Source organism: Mirounga leonina, unplaced genomic scaffold, assembly GCF_011800145.1.
Source record: "Mirounga leonina isolate KUSES-001 unplaced genomic scaffold, KU_Mleo_1.0 Mir_170, whole genome shotgun sequence".
NCBI classification, from domain to species: Eukaryota; Metazoa; Chordata; class Mammalia; order Carnivora; family Phocidae; genus Mirounga; species Mirounga leonina.
In genome coordinates this window covers 8,159,140-8,178,435 of record NW_023270433.1, presented here as the reverse complement: position 1 = coordinate 8,178,435, position 19,296 = coordinate 8,159,140, and the positions used below count along the sequence as shown (strand labels likewise).

Here is a 19,296-nt window from a genome sequence, read left to right as displayed (position 1 = left end):
TCAGAAATGTTTACTGATTGGTTTTTAAGAGGTAACGTATGAAAGCATGTCACAGAGTTCGTCACGAAACCCTGGGCCATTCGTCTTCTCTAGTCTGACATTAGCCGTATGTGAGGCAGGGCCACTCTCCCGCGAGAGACAGGCTGGAAACACAGGTGGTGCAAAGACGAGGAGGCAGAGGGATCCTTGGGGATGGGAGAGGCCCGTGTGACGACCCTCTCAGAAGCAGAGCTATTTCTCCTTCTTTCCCAGGGAGGCGAGGGATACAGGGGAGCTAGTCGCAGCTCACAGTCGGGCTGGGAGGCAGAACAAATCGATGATGCCAGGTCCACAGAGGGACTTGAAGTTGTGCAGCACTCAGTGGGACTGTCCAGTGCAGTGACCCGAGTCAGACTGCGGGGTCAGGGGTAGCTTCTCGTAGAGGCGATGGTTAAGCAGTAGCCCAGAGACACTAGTGAAGAGGACCACCGCGGGCCCTCGAGTGGGGTCCAGGGATCCGAGGAGGCCTGAGTCGTGGGCCAGGATGAGAGAGGTGGCCCAGGGATGCTCGGTGTGGCTCTTCAGAGTCACTGCAGGAGAGGTGGACTCTGGGATGTGTCCTGGTCTCCGAAGCTCTTAGTGTGCCTCTCCATCGAGAGATCACGGTCTGGCTTCCCCACACTGCCAAGTAGTGCTAGGAGGGGCCTGGGGTCAGGACGGCTGGCTCTCAGTGACCTTGGGCCTGTCTCTCAACCTCTGAGCCGCAGGAGCCTCAGCTCTACAGTGAGGATGCTCCCAGGAAATACTTAGCACATAGGTGGAGCTGCTCCGTTTGGGAACTTTTTGACATTTTCTCGAGTTTCACTCAGTGGGTACCCTTGCCAGCAAGCAGGGGATGCAGGGGTCTCAGACTGGGTGGGGTGAAGAGGAAAGTCCCCAAATGGCAGTTCAGTCATCGTGGGACGGATGAGCTACCATGAAGGCAAGTGTCCGCCAGCCGTGGTTGGCCTCCAGGGTGACACCGAACCGTGGGGACAACCCGTTTAAGAGGCTGCTGCAGGCAGGCGGCCCCGCCAGTGCCCCAGGGCGCCGAGGAGGGTGGGTGATGCAGTGTTTCCCTGCGTGAGGTTTACTTGTTCTTCTTAGCCAGTGGAATCTTCCAACACCCTTAGGGAAACCCCAGGAAAGTAGAGTCATGGCAGCAGACCCCCAAATCAGAGCTTTTTAAAGACACGCTTTTCCTTTCTTGAGACAATCAGAGGACTCTGGCAGGTGGCCCAGGTTTGCCAGGGTGCAGAGGCCCCTCCTGAGCCCCACACTGTGCAGCATTTCAAGAGAGAGAGGGCCGCTCTGGAGGCAATCATGGTGGTGAGGGGTCCCTTTAACTGAAGGGCAACACGAGAGTGACTGTTTTCAGGGTGACTTTCACGGAGGGCCTCGCTGCCTTCCTCCCACCCCTGTACCTGAGGCCCAGGAATCCCCCAGGCTCATGTCCCGCACCCACCCACCCCTCGGTCTGGTTTCCCCAGCCCCATCTTGCTCTGTGCCTCCGGTCGGATCCTCTGCCTCCTGTGGCAGCCCCGTTGGACAGTGTGCCAAGCTTCTGATGTGGGTTCCCCCAAAGATGCCATCTCTTGCCTTGCTTTCAGCAACAGACACTGAAGTCTGGAAAATGAGGCTCCACCCAGGAGCTCAGGCTCCTCTCAGAAAGAACAGCGGGCAGCACTCCCCGGGCCTTTTGCTTGACCTTGTCCTTGGGCTGGGCCCTGCCCACTAACGGCTGTGGCTTCACGGGTAGCTGAGAAATCTCAGCCACAGCCTCTCTGTCCCATACCTACGACCGCTCAGATTCAGGTCCTAGACAGTGGGCAGGATTTCTTTCCATCTTGAATCAGTCCTTCTCCACATATACCTGCTACAATCCCCTCTCTCTCTGCAGACCAGATTTCTAGACTTCTCAGCTCATCGAGGGGAAGATAGACACCTCACAGCTCCCAAGTTTACATGTTATACCTTCATCCAGCCACAGAGCCTGACTTCCCATCTCTCACATCTGGTTCCTAATTGCCATGAGAGAAAATCTGATTGACCTGGCTTAGATCAGGTGTTGTTCTATCCACTCAGCTAAACATGCAGTACTTATATGGCTCCTAGAGTCCCACTTAGTAGATCAGGGACATTACCCAGAGAGGAGTGAGTGAGTGGCTTATAAGCAGTAAATAAAAGTCCTTTAGCAAGTACAGCTGGAAGGGATGTCCCGGGGTCCAGCAGAGCTCAGAGTGGCAGCTTCCTGTCTGCGGATGAGGTGAATCTTCAGAAGTGGCTGGGGGACCAAGCTCTGGCTAATGGGATGGCTTCCCATTAAGGCTTGCCAGGGCAGGTGGACACTGTTGATGAACAGGCACACTCATACCTCAAGGGGCTCAATGCACTTGAGATAGAAGAATGGGGCGGAGGACCCTACTTCTGCTAAGACGAGATTACTGAGACCCCAATGTAATTATTACCCAAGACTTCTCCCTATTCCCCAACCTCCTTAACCAGTAACGGGGACTCGGGGCTTTATGAAATTTAATCCCCATGATGCTACCTAATGTGTACCTAGAAAACTGTTGAGGGGAAGATGCCTTTCAGACCTGCCTTGGCTAGTCTGAATTCTCATGATGCTGTTGGCCCAGGCAGGACCCTGGCTCCTTCTGCCTCAACAGCACTACCCACTCTTCCTCTTCCTAGTGTTGTGACCTTGGGCAAGTTACTCCACCTCTCCAAGCCTCAGATTCGTTATTTATAAGGTGGGGATAAGAATAGTGCCTGCCTGGGGCGCCCGGGTGGCTCAGTCGGTAAAGCGTCCAACTCTTGATCTCAGCTCAGGTCTCGATCTCAGGGTTGTGAGTTCAAGCCTCGCATTGAGTTCCCTGCTGGGTGTGGAGCCTACATAAAACAAACAAACCAAAAAAAAAATAGTGCCTGCCTAACAGTATTCCTGATTTTCAGGATAGAAACCCCCAGTGTGATTAGACAAGATAATAAACAAGTACTGCTTAGCACATTGCCTAGCACCCATCATCCCCATCACCACCCCATCACCCCCATCGTTCCATCCTCATTATCCCCATCATCACTGTCACTTCATCATTCCCATCATTCCCATCACCCCATCACCCATCATCTACATCATCCCATCCTTATCATTCCCATCATCCCCATCATCCCATCATCTACATCATCCCATCCTTATCATCCTCGTCATCCCCATCACCCCATCATCCCCATCACCCCATCCTTATCATCCCCATCATCCCCATCACCCCATCATCCCATCCTTATCATCCTCATCATCTCCATCACCCCATCATCATCACCATACCATCATTCTCGTCAGCCCATCCTTATCATTATCACCATCAGCAGCATCATCATTTTGTACACCATTTGGGACTGAAGTATTCCACTTGGTTGCCAGCCTACATCTTCCCCAGACCAGACTTCCCATGAGTAGGGTTGCCTGCTGCATCCCTCCTCCCCACCACTGCCCAAGATCCATCCTTGAGAGGAAACAATAAAATGGCCTTCTTGGGGTACATTCCACTCAGCTACATTCTGCTCCCAGCATCATGCTGGGAGAGGTGTCCATGGTTCTGGAGTGGGAACCCCCATGTCAGTCCAAGAAATCCCGATTTCTGAGTTCACCAGGTACCACTACCCATTCATTTTGCATTTTGTGGCCCTGAACATTCAAATAACAAGTCTTCTCAAAGCAGGGCCATGATCAGATTGGTTCCAGTGGCTGAAGATCTTGACTCCTCTGTGCTGATTCTAGCCTGCTTAGGCCCAGCCACAGTCACCCCAACCGCCACAACCCTCCTCCAGCCCTGCAGGGCTCAGCTGGGGAGGAAGGCTGGCCACCACAACCCTGACTATTCTGAAAGCTGGCCTTGGGGAAAAGTCACAATTATGCTGACCTTCAAGGCCAGGGTCACTCCCCCAGGTTCCAGGGAAGCAAGCCCTGACTTCCCCACTGGGAGCAGCTTGACAGACATAGGCCCTCTGCTCACACAGGAAAGCCAGCTTCCCTTTGTGAATACTTGCGTCTCCATCCCTAATGACAGGCCAGTGCGGTGGGATGCGTGGCTTCACCTCCCTGAGCCTCTGTCTCCTCATCTAAAACAGGGTGGGAATGGTGCCCCTCACAGAGGTGGGAGGAGCGGTGGGTCTCATGGTCAGCAGTTGATAAATGGCAACTGTTCTGAGGTGCCAGTCAGTCAGAACCACCTCAAGTTTACTCCAGTGCAGAGACCAAGGGCCGAGGGCGCCGAGGGGTGGTCCCATCCCAGGAGATTGGGGGCCCTCCCGTCTCACAGACACTGACAAAGCCCGACCAGCGTGAGCTGCAGCAGAGACCCGAAAGGAGTGGTGCCTCTGAGAGGAAGATGTCCCGAAGCCACCCACAGGATAGACCCAGTCCCCGGGGCAGCCTCCCTGCAACCCTGAAAGGCATGGGAGGAGCCTGGGCAGTAGAGTCAGAACAGGGGTCAAATCCTGGCTTACTGGGCTCATGCCTCGGTCAAGTGTCTTCCCATCACTGAGCCTCAGTTTCCCTATTCTGGGGAAGATAATGTGTTTAAATAAAGCTCCAGTGAGATGGTGAGTGTTGCAGCCTTGCACATGTGAGCCCTCACTCACTAGTGATCTCCGCACCCCTGCATTCCCCCCACCAGCCCAGTGCACTGGGGGGCAGCCCACGTGGAGAAAGGCTGCTTAAAAGGCTAGACCGGTTGGAAGATGCTGATTTAAAGCTGTTGACAAGTGTCAGTCATGCAAACATCTGTTGAGTGTGCAGCCATGGACTCTCTCAGAAAGGAGAGAAGGACGGAGGGAAGGTAAAAGTGCCAACCACATCCCCCCAATGGTGGAACTACTGGACATTGAGGACAGCCCACTGTCGTTGCACCTTATCCTTGGGCACCAGGGCAAAAGGACAAGAAGAAAGGTGGAGAAGAAGGGACCAGAGGACCCAGCTCTGGAAAGGGAGGCTCCATCTCAGACTCCAGACAGGCGGCAGCTCAGAGCAGGAATCAGATCAAACGAGGAGACGTCCCCTGGGCACAAGGGATGTCATCGCAGAACGGTTTGCTGTCGGACCCCGCCCCGACTCATAAGAAATCTCTGGTAATGGCTGGGGAGGAAACCAACCTGGAGGCAGTCCTTCGTGAGCCCTCCGAGCAGCCTGTGTCAGCACGGGGTTATACCAGGTTGTGAGGTACTCAGCAGTGTTCCGGTACCGGTGGAAATCCTGGAGCTTTTCATAAATTACAGATTAGTCATGTCCCGCTCACTCACTGCATTGCAAGCCTCTTTCTGAATGGAGGGGAGGGAGGAGGCAGTCCAGCCTGTGAGCTGGGAGTTGGGCATGCCACGGCCTCATCTGCGCCACAGCTCGTGGTGGGGGTGGGGTCAGCCTGTGACCATCATCTGTCACCCAGGTGTGCTGGGGAAAGCCTGAGATCCGTTACAGCTGAGGATGTACCTGAAGAGGAGGGGCCGATGGGCAGCTGGCCTAGATGGCCATCAGACTCCCACCAGCCCTGAACTTGGGCCTCTGTACAGCAGACCCAAGATGGTCATCAAGAACAATTCCTTCTCAAGTGGAGGACCGAGGGGAAGGGAGCCATGCGACCCTCCCCTCAGAGGCACCTGAGCTCACTTAGGCTATGACGGACCTGCTGCCATGAATGAGCGCGGCCCCCCCCGCCAAGTGTCCAGTGCCATGGGGCCGCATGCAGCAACCTAGGACTGGCCACAGGGAACCGCAAAGGCAGTCTCGACCTCGTCTGACCTTATAGATTGGGTTATATCCCTGTTTGGCCAAAGGGGCAGGAAAGCACCGGCCCAGGGGGACCGTGCTGCAGGGGTGAGCAGGTGATTGAGGACCACATGGACACAGGAAATCATCCTGCTAAAAGAGGAAAAGGTGAAGAGGAGAGACAGAAAGATGGAAGCCTCCCCCCCCAAATAGGTTAAACTTCTGCTTACTCTGGAAGCTGTACCTTTCCCTGCAAAGGCTCCCTGCTGGGGACACCAGGTGGGAGAAAAGCCAGAGGAGCAGCATGCAGGGAGATGGCAGGTACCCGGCGGGGGCCAGCAGAGGAGGCCGTCCGGTGGAGAGGACACGGCAAACAGAGGAATTCAGCTGTGCCCTGGTGAATGGGGACGGTGCACACGCCCCCCTCCCCAACCCAGGCCCAACATGCAAGACTGCCCTCAGTTCTGTGTGCCCTTGTAATTGGATTTACCATGGCCTATTTGGGCTGGACGGCATTTTCTATTAAACATGTCAGCTTCACATTGGGTCAGTGGGTGTGCCCTGATTTTAGTCACCCCCTGACACTGATGGAGGCTCTGGGGGCGTCGTGTTCACTGACCTGGCAGCTCCAGATGTGCCCCAGATGTGTCTGCAATGTGACATAGGGGGTGCAGGAAGAGCTGGGGTTGGAGCCTCCTGAGCTAATGCCCACAGAGTCTGGGATGCCCTTGCTTCCTCCGAGTATCTAGTTTTTCCAGATGTTGCTAAAATTCACCCCTTTTCCTCTGAAGCAGGGGACGTCTCTATGCCACGCTAGGGCCCAACTGGCGGGTACCAGTTCGGAATTCTCCCAGAACCCGGAGCTGCGTCTACAGGTATTCATTTATTTTTGTGCTCATTTACTTGACAACTAGCTCTAGGCTGTTTGTCGGATGACAAGAGCGCTGTGCTCGAGGCTGCTGGATGAGCCAGAGTCCAAGAGGCTACTGCCTCAGGAGAGACAGAGACTGAACCGATAATCCCAGATCCCTGATGGTCCCAGAGAGGAGGTGGGGTGTTCTGCTAGGGGAGAGCAGGGAAGGCCTCTCTGGAGAAAGGACTGGAAGAGTGATAGGAATGAACCAAATACAGGGAGGGGAGGTGTAGGGATAATAAGAGCACCTCAAGCCAAAGGGAGGCAGGAAGAGCAGGGTGGCTTGGGGGCTGAGAGAGGGGAGGGGTGGAGAGGAGGCTGGGGAGGTGGGGGTGGGGGGTTGGGGTGGGGGTGGGTGACAGACAGTGGCATGCCCGGGTCATCCTGGCCGTGGCATGGAGAGCTGGAGAGCGTGCAGGAGGAAGGCAAGAGTGGCCTCAGGGAGGCCAGGGGAGAGCATCAGGCAGTTGCCCAAAGGCAGAGCAGTTCTGGCCTAAGGTAGGGGGAGTGGGATTGCTGAGAGGGGCAGTCAGGCATATGTAGGACTTGGGATCAGTACATCCTTGGGATTGAGTAGGTGGCAGGGGTGGAGGAGTAAGAGGAGAAACCCCCCAGGTCTCTGGTTCAGGCAGCCGGATGGATGGTGGTACCGTTCACCCACATGTGGAGGAAGAGCAGCTTGAGGAAGGGCGCCAAGTTGAGGGAGATGCCTATGGGAGGCACCTACCCAGTGAGCCGAAGCCACCCAGAGCCTCAGGGCAGGTCCAGGCTAGTGCTGCACTTGGCTGTCTTTACCTGTAGGTGGCGCCCGAAGCCTTGAGGCAAAGGCGCCGGGCTTAGCCGCTGGCTCTGGCCCCACTTCTCTTCTCGCTCCCCCGCCACTTCCCGTGCATGCCCTCTGCTCCTCCAGGCCGCTGCCAACACAAGGAGGGGCCGCAGGGGCCCCAGGCTCCCCAGGTGGAGAGGAGGGCGGGACCACAGGGAGGGCCAGGAGGAAGCCGCCGCAGAGGTCAGGAGCAGGTGGCCGTGCTGCTGGGCCCTGGGCTATGAGGAGCTCTGTCACCAAGCCTCGGGCCTCCAGGCGCCCCGAAAGGTGAGGGAGGTGGAAGTTTCCAGCTGTGGCCAGCCCAGGGCCACCTGCCCCGACCCTGTCGAGTCCTCTGGCCTGGCACAGCATCGTGGACTTGGCAGTGGGGAGCTGTGAGGAAGAGGGTGCCTGACCGTGGCTCTTCCAGGGCAGTGTCTGACTGGTGGTCTCCCCCCAGCCCCACAGGCCCGTGCATCTGTACGCTGGGGAGCTCAGCCGCAGTGCCTACCATGGAGGGTCCTCTGAGGAGGAAGACTCTGCTCAAGGAAGGACGGAGACCCGCGGTAAGTGCAGACCCTCCTCCGTCCAGAGGCAGCAGGGGCATCAGGGAGGGCCCTGGGCTCCGGCCCTGGCCATGCTACTGAGTGAGCAAGGGCCTCACTTTCTACATCTGTAAACTGGGATAAAATAGTGCCTATGTCGTCGAGAACTCAGCAAGACTGTCACATGCACAGCCGTGCACACAGCGAGCACGTGGTGAGCCAGAGCTGTGACGAGGGCGAGTGGAAGCCTGCAGACCCCTGGGCGTTGGGCTGGAACTCCCCCTGAGAGGGTCGACACAGCCTGCGTCACGTCCCCAGCTGTAGATGCCCTCTCTCCCCGTGGCAGCATCATCTGGAGGCCTTTGAGGCTCTACCGCTAGTTCCTGGGTCACCTGTGCTGGGCCCACATGTCACTGGCTCCATGACCTCCACCCATGGCAGGGCCTCAGCCGCAGGCAAAGACCCTTGTACTGTTCCACGGAGCATCCAGGCACGGGTTTCCTGTAAATGGCCCGTGGGCCGCACCTCGAGGCAGTGTCTGCTCTGGCCCCTGCTTGCCCTCTCCACTGCCCACGGAGCCCCCTCCTGCCTGTGCCTGCCGGAGGTGCCAGGGCGGCAGCCCAGCTGTCACCCCCAGAGGCTACCCTGTCTGCAGGTGCCAGGTGGCTCGTGGGTAAGGAGCGTCTTCACCCCAGCCCTGGGCCGCACTTTGTCCCTCGGGCCCAGATTATCACAGAGCATTCTGTGACGTGGGGCCCTAGATCTGGCCTGTTGTACGGACTTGCCTGCTTCTCTCCCATGCTCAGAGTTCAGGCCTCGGTCATTCTGAGCCAGAGTGAGACAGTGTCCCACTAGCAGAGTTTTCCCAAATGCTGGTTGGCCCAGGAGTGAGTGATGAAATCAGTCCAGTGGGTCATGACCGGTATTTGTGAGCAGAATAGAATAGAATGGAAAATGTCAGTGTTCCATAGAATAAAGGTAAGTATTGTTTCATGAAACTTCTTTTAGTTCGACATGTATGTGCATGTGTGTTACACACACGTGTGAGTGTCATCAAACACGTCTGAAAGCTGGTGCTTTCACCATGGCCAGCGCTGGAGCCGCATCCAGCATGGAGAGGGGTCCTGTTGGCTGCGATGCAGAACGGTCTGCCTCGCTACACTCAACCTTGTTCCTTTCAGGAGACGATTCTTGCTTCGCCTTTGCAAACCAAAAGGCTCGTCGAAGTGATTTTCCCTAAACCAAGGAGCAGAGCCCCCTGAAGAGAGAATCCCAGCCTTCCCGCCTAGAGAAACAGAAAGAATACCTATAGCTCTGCCCTGTTGGCTTTTCCCCCTTCTAACCCTACAGACTTCCCACGTGCTGCCATTCAGTCTCAGCCCGAGCACCCCAGTGCAGATACTGTGGTTCGCCTAGGCTGTGGTTTAGCATGTCTGTGTTTTAAACATGTTTCTCCCCAGGACCTTCTTGGACCCAAGTCACCTGAACACATAGAAATTAAGCCTTGAGGGCGCCTGGGTGGCTCATTTGGTTAAGCAACTGCCTTCGACTCAGATCATGATCCTGGAGTCCCGGGATCGAGTCCCACATCGGGCTCCCTGCTCGGCCGGGAGTCTGCTTCTCCCTCTGACCCTCCTCCCTCTCATGCTCTCTGTCTCTCATTCTCTCTCTCGCAAATAAATAAAATCTTAAAAAAAAAAAAAAAAGAAAGAAAGAAATTAAGCCTTGACACTGCCTTAAACAAGGTGAAAAGAAATGAAAGGCTCTCGGAGTAAAGGAGCCAGAGAGAGGAGGCCGGGCTTAGGGCTCAGAGCTCAGAGGCACTGATGGGGAGGGTCTCCCTCCTCCAGGCCCGGAGTGGAAGTGACACTGATGCGTGAGGGGCCGGGAGGAGATGAGGCCTGCACTGGCCTTGGTTGGGAGGAAGGAGACACCATTCCAGCCATGTGACCGGGTCTGTAATCGGGCAGGGAGGGGGGACTCCACACCACCACGTGCAGCGTTGCCACTCTGCCTCCCCTTCCTCTGTAGCTGTCCTCGTGGACCAGGTACTGGGTCATACTCTCGGGATCCACCCTCCTGTACTACGGAGCCAAGTCCTTGCGGGGCACAGACAGGAAACACGTAAGTCCCATGAAAGGACTCTCCATGCTGGGACTTCAGGTAGTGTGACCTGGCGGGGTTGCGGGGGGGAGGGGGAGGAAAGCAGGGGAGGTGGCGAGGATGGGAAGGCCCAGCTCAGCTTCCTCGGGGAGTGGAGGGCATAGGCCTCCTGGTTATACTGTTGTTCTTCCCCAGTATAAATCCACACCTGGCAAAAAAGTCTCCGTCGTGGGCTGGATGGTGCAGCTGCCTGACGACCCCGAGCACCCGGATATCTTCCAGCTGAATAACCCTGACAAAGGTAAGCAGCAGGCCCAGTGCTGGGTGCCCACGACTTCTACCTTGTTTTCCTCTTCTGCTAAATGTATATTTTGAAACAGTAAGAACTTTGGGGGCTGCTGCTTTCCCTTTGCTTTAGGTTGTGATCAGAGGGTCCCCACACTAGTCCATGGATACTGCTTCATTTGTGATCAGTGTGTCCACTGGGCATGGCATGTGGCTGCAGGAACCCTTTTGTGGCCTCAGCTGTGGCTACTGGGGCTCATCACCTTTGCAGCTATAGCCTCAGGGTCTTGGAATAAATACTATAATGCTGCCTAAGGCATGGAGCATGCAGCATCCCAGTGGCCGGGAGGGTCTTGGGTTTTGGGAGATTTCAGGGGCACCCCTGACATTACCTGTGTCATGAGACTCTCACAGTCTCCTGGTCCAAGGCCAAATCAGAGAAGAGCCCTTTTACAGAAGCCCCGACTTTAGCTTGTCTGGTCATCTCCCATTTCCTCCTGGTTCCATCCCTCCCCCATGACCATGATGGATGGAAGGAGAGGTTCTGGGTGCCATCTTGTCCAGAAGCCCTATTTGCATTGACATTCAGAATAGGCCATGCTATCAAAGAAATGGGAATCAGAACCACAATGAGGTATCACCTCACACCTATCAGAATGGCTAAAATCAAAAAGACAAGAAATAACAAGTGTTGGTGAGGATGTGGAGAAAAAGGAACCCTTGTGCATTGTTTGTGGGAATCTAAATTGGTGTAGCCACTGTGGAAAAGAATATGGAAGTTCCTCAGAAAATTAAAAATAGGAATACCATATGATCCAATAATTCCATTACTGAGTAATGACCCAAAGAAAATGAAAACACTAATCCAAAAAGATATTCATCCTATGTTTATTGTATTATTTATAATGGAAGCAACCTAAGTGTCCTTTGATAGATGAATGGATAAGGGAGACGTGACACACACATATGCACACACACACACTAGCCATAAAAATTCTACACAGCCATAAAAAAAGAATGAGATCATGCCCTTTGTGACAATATAAATGCACCCAGAGGGTATTATGCCAAGTGAAATAAGTCAGACTGAGAAAGACAAATGTGGTCTGATTTCATGCATATGTGGAATCTAAAAACAACAACAACCACCAAAACCAAATGAATAAACAAACAAAAAGCAGAATCAGACCTATAAATATAGAGGACAAACTGATGGTTTCTAGAGGGGAGGGGATGGGGGGGATGGACAAAATGGGTGAAGGGGAATGGGAGATACAGACTTCCAGTTATGGAATGAGGAAGTCCTAGGAATATAGTCAATGATATTTTAATAGAGTTGATGGTGATCATAGTAACTACACTGTGGGTGAGCATAGCATAATGTATAAACTTGTTGAATCACTGTGTTGTACACCTGAAACAATGTAAGATTTTGTGTCAATTACACTAAAAAAAATAGAAGAAGAATAGCTCATGCTTGTCTTCCTGGTAGCCCACGTCACATGACAAAACCCTGAAATACCGGGGTCTTAGGTTCTAGCCAGGCAAAGTCACTGGGCCTGTCAGGTCTCCAAGCATCTTTACATCTTCTCAGGAATGTTCTAGTGCAAGGTTCATGTACATACAAATCACCTGAGGAACTTGTAAAATTTCAGGTTTGGGTTCAGTGGATCTGGGCTGGAGCACAAGCTTCTGCATTTCTAACAAGCTCCCAGCTAATGCAGATGACGCTGCAATAGAGAGACCACAGGGTTCTAGTGTTGTTAGCTGGGAAGTCAAGAAACAGGAAACCCCCAGGGGCCCAGGGACTGGAGAGGAGAAGAGCCAAGTTCTCTGCTCCATGTCTGAGTGATTGAATCCACACACAGCTCACACTCGTCATAGCATGTCCCAATCTGGTCACCCCTGGAATTTCTTCCTCAAGGTCCAGGCCTGGATTATAAGTGGTTTCTCGGGGAAGTAAAGGCTGTGCCTACACAAGCTTGACTTGGGGACCATATGGCCACGGAGACCACAGGCCACTCTTGGGCCTTAGCCCACAGGAAAGCACTGTCCCCAAGCAGAGGGAAATATGACACAGAGGGTGGCAGGGTCTGTGGATAGAATTCAAGGGGTCTGTGAACCTAGTGGTGAAAAAGAAAATTGCATCTTTGTTTTCTGTGGCCTCTCACACCTTTATTTACGAGTATTAAACTACTAGAATGTTCACAACACTGTGATTTTATGTCCAAGAGAAAGCACAGATATTTTCCTATCACGTATAGTTGCAGATTTCTCAGAGTGGCATTTCTGCTCATCTCTCTGGAATTACAGTACAGTGTCAGACCCGCCCCTAGATCTTTTTACTGGTGCATAAGTAGAGAAACACACCTAGAACTGTATCACTCAAGTGTTGTTTAGTAGTTTGATAACTGCATTTCGGTGGTATTGATATCCTTTGTATTTTATTTTATGCGTTTTGAAAATGTTATTCTGAGAAGGGTCCACAGGCCTCACCAGAGTCAAATGCACCATGGCCCCCAAGATGGTTAAGAGCCCCGGTCCACAGAGACAGCCCAGAGGCAGCAGAGGTTCTACCCCTGCAAGCCCCAAGCTTACCTTGGACTGCTCCTGACCTTCCTTGGTTTAGTTAACCTAAGTTCATATTCATCTTCATGTCCCAGTCACAGGCAGACCCTCCCATGAGACCCTCCCTCTTTCTAACCAATGGTTTCTCTGCCCGTTAGGCAATGTTTACAAGTTCCAGACGGGTTCCCGGTTTCATGCAATATTGTGGCACAAGCATTTGGATGACGCATGTAAAAGCAACAGGCCTCAGGTAAAGTCACCGAAACCCTGCTTGTCTCTGGAAATATCCTCTCCCCACCCTAGGGACTAAGGGGCCATAGAAAACAGGGCTCCTGGGCGCCTGGCTGGCTCAGTTGGTTAAGCAACTGCCTTCGGCTCAGGTCATGATCCCGGAGTCCCGGGATCGAGTCCCACATTGGGCTCCCTGCTCTTCGGGAGGCCTGCTTCTCCTCTAATCCTCCTCCCTCTCATGCTCTCAGTCTCTCATTCTCTCTCTAGCAAATAAATAAAATCTTAAAAAAAAAAAAGAAAAGAAAAGAAAACAGGGCTCCTTCCTTCCCTCAGAGCCTATCAGCTGTGCTCCCAGGCACCGACCGTCTTTTGAGCAACCTTTCTCCATGAGACAGGGCACCCTCTGCTCAGCTGAGAACTAAGCCTGGCTCCAGATCAGAACGGTGAATCTGGTCCCTGTGTCTTTCCCACTAAGGGAAACCCCACCAAAACATCCATCAGGCACAGTGTGGTGGCAGGTGTGAGATCGCCCCAAGGATCAGGATATAGCATCCATTTAGACCATGTCCCCCAAAAGCTGATTCGTGGGCGTACTCCAGACTGACAGAAGGGCCTCCCTGCCCCATAGCCCCTAGGAATAATACTATTTGCTAATAGGGCGCCTGGGTGGCTCAGTTGGTTAAGCGACTGCCTTCGGCTCAGGTCATGATCCTGGAGTCCTGGGATCAAGTCCCACATCAGGCTCCCTGCTCAGCGAGGAGCCTGCTTCTCCCTCTGACCCTCCCCCCTCTCGTGTACTCTCTCTCATTCTCGCTCTCTCAAATAAATAAATAAATCTTTAAAAAAAAAAAAAAAAACTATTCGCTAATATTAAGAGCCAAACATGGCTGCTCCTCAGTGTATCAGAGCCAGCAGGACCTCTGATCGGTGCCTCGCCCAGGACCAGGCATTATGGGAAAGGCCGAATCCTCGCAACACCCCTGTGAGGCATGTTTCTCTTACGGTCTCCATTTTATGCTGAGGACACTGAGGCTCAGAGAGTGGCAGGCACTTGTTCAAGGTGCCAAGGTTAATGAGATCTAACCCCGGTCGGCCGGCCACCAAAGTCTGCCCCGAGCTCCCCTGCCTCGCACTTCCCAGAGGGTCCCCAGCTCGCTCAGCGGCCCGGAGCGCAGCCTCGGCTGTCAGGCTGCTGAGAGGCATGGTTGCTTCAGCCCTCAGCACCCAATGGGGCAGGCTGGACGCTCCTGCCCCTAGGAGTCAGCATTTGGCTGCTGGTGCCAGGATCGGTTTTCCTGTCCCTAAGCTTCCCTGTGCATGTTCTGCAGGGATCAGCCAGAAGAGGGCACTGCGGAGTGGGTCCCTCTCTGCCTGGGGAGCCAGCAAGCACCAGAAATTGAGAGGAGGCTATGGCAGCTTCTGGTGGGTAGCAGCTGGGAAGCACCAGCTCTGAGGTGTGAGGGGGCCCTCAGCAAAGGCTGGCACACACCAGACATTTGGGTCGGGGAGGATGCTGATGACAGCACAGTCACGGATTTCTGGGCCCCAACGCGTGGTTCTCGGAGACCAGAGGGAGGTCTCGGCTTGGTCCTAATCAGGATTTTCATCTGTAACATGACATGAGGACATATGTCACAAGCTGGTCAGATTATAGATGATGGGAAGCTAGAAAGCAGACTTAGTAAAAAGTTCTCAACAAACTAAAACAGTAGGAAAGACTGAAAAAAGGAAAATGTGAGGTACCACGGAGGAGCTCAAAATAAACTGCATTTGAGTCGCCTTACTCACCCATCTGCCTGCTAGGAATTTGTCCTGGTGATAGACTCACACATGTCCAAAAAGGTGTGTGGTTCAGAATGTTCACTGCAGGGGCACCTGGCTGGTTCAGTCAGGTAAGCGTACGACTCTTGATCTCAGCTCAGGTCTTGATCTCAGGGTCATGAGAGGCAACTTAAAAAATGTTCACTGCAGCATTGTCCTTGATAGAGAAAACGAGAAACCTCTGTGACCATCAGTAAACCCCCATTGTGTGACTCCTGGTAGTGATTAGAAGGACAGAGGCAGATTTGTGCATGGTATCCTGAAAGGGACTCCAAGATAGAAGTAAAAAGCAAAGTACAGGGGCGCCTGGCTGGCTCAGTCAGTAGAACACGCAACTCTTGCTCTCGGGGTCATGAGTTTGAGCCCCACGTTGGGCACAGAGATTACTTAAAAAAATAAAAAAATTTGGGGGCGCCTGGGTGGCTCAGTCGTTAAGCGTCTGCCTTCGGCTCAGGTCATGATCCCAGGGTCCTGGGATCGAGCCCCGCATCGGGCTCCCCGCTCGGCGGGAAGCCTGCCTCTCCCCCCTCCACTCCCCCTGCCTGTCCTCCTCTCTCAATGTGTCTCTCTCTGTCAAATAAATAAATAAAATCTTTAAAAAAATAATAAATAAATAAATAATTTAAAAAATTTAAAAAATTTTAAAAAGCAAAGGGTAAAACATTTGTAAGGGTGATCTCATTTGTATTAAAATACATAAGCGTATTTATAATATGTACGCTTGTCTCTGTATACAAAATTCCTAAAGTGATATGCAGCAGGTAGCAGGAAACTGGGTCAAACCCATTTGGCAGAGCAGGTGTTTGGTCAGAAGGACAAATAGATTGAATTTCATGTATGGCAAATGCGGTATGCCATGGCAAAGTTTTGCAACTTTTAAGTACTTTTGTCCAATTTTTAGACCTAGGCGAGAGGGACATTTTATTTTTTCTACTTTTTTTCCCCTTCTATTTCGAATTTACTTTCAACCACGTATTCTGCTCTATGCTGTATGTGATCATAAAAAGTTGGCTACAGCTAACTCTTCCAAGCAGATTATTTAAATAAAGCACAGCACGTCCCTGTGATGGCATGCAGGGGCTGCAATGAAAGAAATCACAGAAATGCATCTACTCCCATGGAAAATCTCAGTGACTGGGATTGGTTTTCTTTTTGGTGGACTTGCACTTCTTAAAATTGTTTGTACTGACACCGAATACGCTTAAACCTTATTTATAACATGTGTAAGGTGTAAACCACAGCGGAAAAAACCACACCCAGCTCCTTGCCCACCCAGCCTAAGGGCAGGACCTCCCTGGGCCTCAGAACACCTTCCTCCCCCAGGGGCCTCTTCCTAATTCCGTGTCCCACCCATCTGCCTGCACCTCCTAACCACTCTCCTGATTTATTTACTGTTCCTTTAAAATGTTAGCACGTGTATTTGATTCCTTAATGTATTGTCTGGGGTACATTTTTAAAAACATTTTTAAAAAATAGGACCATAACTGGATATTTTCTTCTGTGACTTGCTTTTCTCCTACAGTGTGTTCCCGAGATTCATCTGTGTCAATGTGTGTAGCTGTCATTCATGTATTTGTACTGATACTTTTTTTATTAATTCTTCTGGCAGTGATCCCAGGAATAATTTCCTGCTTTTTGCTATTTTGAACAGTGCTGCTGTGACCATTCTTATAACTATCTCCTGGTGCAAGGAGATGCATTTTTTCCCAATTCATCACTTTGACCAAATTGACACTAAGATGATTAGTTTTTGATGAAATTGCTTCGCATCAAATCTCCTGGAATCCTATAGCAGAGCCGGGTGGGGGAGCCTGGGGCTGGGGGCAGCTTTGAAGGGAGAGGGAAGCACCCTGACCTTGGGCTGGTGGTCTCCCCAGGAAAGGTCTCCCCAGCAAAGGGATCGTGTCCTGGGGACACAGCTCTGGGAAGGCTTTGGGGTTCCCAGCATCCTGATCGCTCCTCCTGGTGCTCCCGCTTGTCAGTTCCTGCCACCCCCCACCACCACCCACCCTTGCCCGCTGGTTTCCCTTCCAGAGGCTCATGCCCATTCCTGCAGAATTTGCCTCCTCTCCGTTTGAAGTGCAGTTTTATTTTGCCACCAGCCTAGTGAACGAGAGAGCGTGGGCTCTGAGGCTGTGGCCTGCCATTTACTCGAAGTGGGCTTCCCCTCTCTAAGCCTCAGGGTCCTCATCTTTGTCACGGGGATATTTCCCAAACCTGCCTCCTGGGGTGTCGTGAAAACTAAAGGACATGATGATGTCAAGTGCCTGGCACACAGCGGCCACTTGACAAACAGCGACCGTGTTTCTTGCCAGGCCCTCTTACCCACCCACCCTGCTCATTCGCAGACTCACTGGGAAAGACCTGATCCCTTCCCTTAGGGGCACACCTCGTCCCATTCTGAAAGGTTGGAACTTTGACAAGAGGCTGAGCTTTCTCTTCCAGGTACCTGCAAACCTTATGTCATTTGAATAAGTCTCTGCAGGACTTGGCGTGACTTCAGAGGCTTCTGGGAGCCCAGCCTGGGACTGGTGGCGAAGCGCATGTCCTGGGCACAGGCTTTTGGCCAGGATGCTGGGTGACTCACGGCCGGACTCAAGGGGACTTGGCCTGTGGCCTCACAGTCCAGAGGGCTCCGCCAGTGCAGGGTCCACCTGCCAATCCCCAGCGACTCTCATGACACTCATTCTTCAGCACCACCCCGCAGGGCCGTGGTTGGGCCCCAGACTGTGCACCCCACCCTCCCTCTCTGGGCCCTCGTCCGTCCACCAGCTGCTGCTTCGACTAGAGAGCATCTGGCCCACGTTGGGTCTCCCGTGCTTTCTCCTGCACAAGAGTGGACAATGTTAACCTGCATGAGGGGCCAGAGAGAAGGAACAGGCTATGGAGTTGGCTTTTTATACCCCAAGTGCACGGGGTCGCTCGCCCACAGGGCTGCCTCAGATTTTGTACAACCCCCAAAGCGTCCTCTGCGTGTGCGTGCCGTATACGTGTGCGTGCGAGCGAGTGTGAACTCTTCATGAAACATGCATTTTGGCACAAGACTTGTGACATCACATCCTTCATTCGCTTTGAGGCCCTGCTTTAACCTGACATGATAGCCTTGTCCACTGAGGAAGGTCAGAGTGAGAGCCCAGATTCCTCCTATGTTAAGGGTTCCTTGCATTCTTTTACTGTAAACAAACAATGCCTTAAATTGTGTCTTGTTTTCTGTTCCAATGGGTGCTATTCATCTGGAAGGCCTGCTGTCTGGGCCCCCCGGGTCCCTTCCAGGCCTTGTTGCTGTTGGCTCTTCTGAGACAGGACCCGGCTTCAGGACTGTGGACTGGGCTGGCCTGCTTGCTCCCTCCCACCCCTCTCCTGCAGTGTCTGAAAGCCCGTGTCTTCTCCCCCCGCCGCGCCCCCCCCCCCCCCGCCCCAGACCATGCCAGAGTGGGAAGTCGTGACCCTTTCTCCTGACTTCCTAGGAAGCACCCAGAGGCTGCCATGCTCATGCACAGAAGCCGCACAGAAGCCGCTGTGCACCAGCCCCTCCTGGAGGGCGAGGCTTTGCTCCCATCATTTACTGCCAGGGCGGGGCCCGCTGGGATTCCTGGTTCCACTGGGGAGCTGAGTGACACTGAGGCCTTAAGCTCCCCCAGTCTTGCCCCCAAACGCAGTCACCAGCAAGCTCTCCACATCCAAGTCCAAGGGCACAATTGTTGATGACCATGGTGACGAGAGCAAAGCCCTGGGGAGTGAACGGTCCCAGCTCTGCATTCATTTAAGCACTCTTCACATGGACAATGTCCTTGATCTGTCACTGTCTTTTAAGTGGCTTTTATTTTGCACAAATACATCTTTATTCAAAACAAAGAATAAAAGTTAGCTTTATTTATGGTAGCTTTATCCCATAGCTTCTCTCCCTCCCTCCCTCTCTAATCTGGGTGTCCGAATTCTGAGAAGGAAACCCTGAAAGGGTTTTCTGAATTCCTGGGTCTTTGTTGCTGTCATGGTTTCCGAGCTCACACTGATCAGACATCAAACCACCCTTAAGAGTTTCTGGGCAAGATGCTTCAAAGCAACATCTTCACCAGGAAAGTGTGATAGGTGAATTTTAAAACTACCAAAGGACCCACCACTGTATTTTGATCAAACGGTGACAACTTTCCTGAAAATTCCAATGAATTGGTGAGGAAAGTAGTTGCCGTCAGGGTCTTATTTTATGGTCGAGGCTTAATGTGCTCAGCAACTAACCCTCCAA

The 19,296-nt window shown here is 52.8% G+C and overlaps 1 protein-coding gene across 2 annotated transcripts in view; it reads left to right on the top strand.

Moving 5' to 3' along the window:
• RALGPS1 (Ral GEF with PH domain and SH3 binding motif 1) overlaps positions 1–18,249 on the top strand; it is a 273,380-nt gene extending 255,131 nt beyond the window's left edge. For both annotated transcript variants that reach the window (XM_035015774.1, XM_035015775.1), the window contains 6 exons: positions 6,574–6,657; positions 7,961–8,066; positions 10,077–10,169; positions 10,344–10,449; positions 13,160–13,251; positions 17,499–18,249. In XM_035015774.1, the coding sequence (XP_034871665.1) occupies positions 6,574–6,657; positions 7,961–8,066; positions 10,077–10,169; positions 10,344–10,449; positions 13,160–13,251; positions 17,499–17,528 (511 nt within the window). In that variant the 3' untranslated portion in view covers positions 17,529–18,249. The remainder of the gene's footprint in view (positions 1–6,573; positions 6,658–7,960; positions 8,067–10,076; positions 10,170–10,343; positions 10,450–13,159; positions 13,252–17,498) is intronic.
• Positions 18,250–19,296: the final 1,047 nt, after the last annotated feature.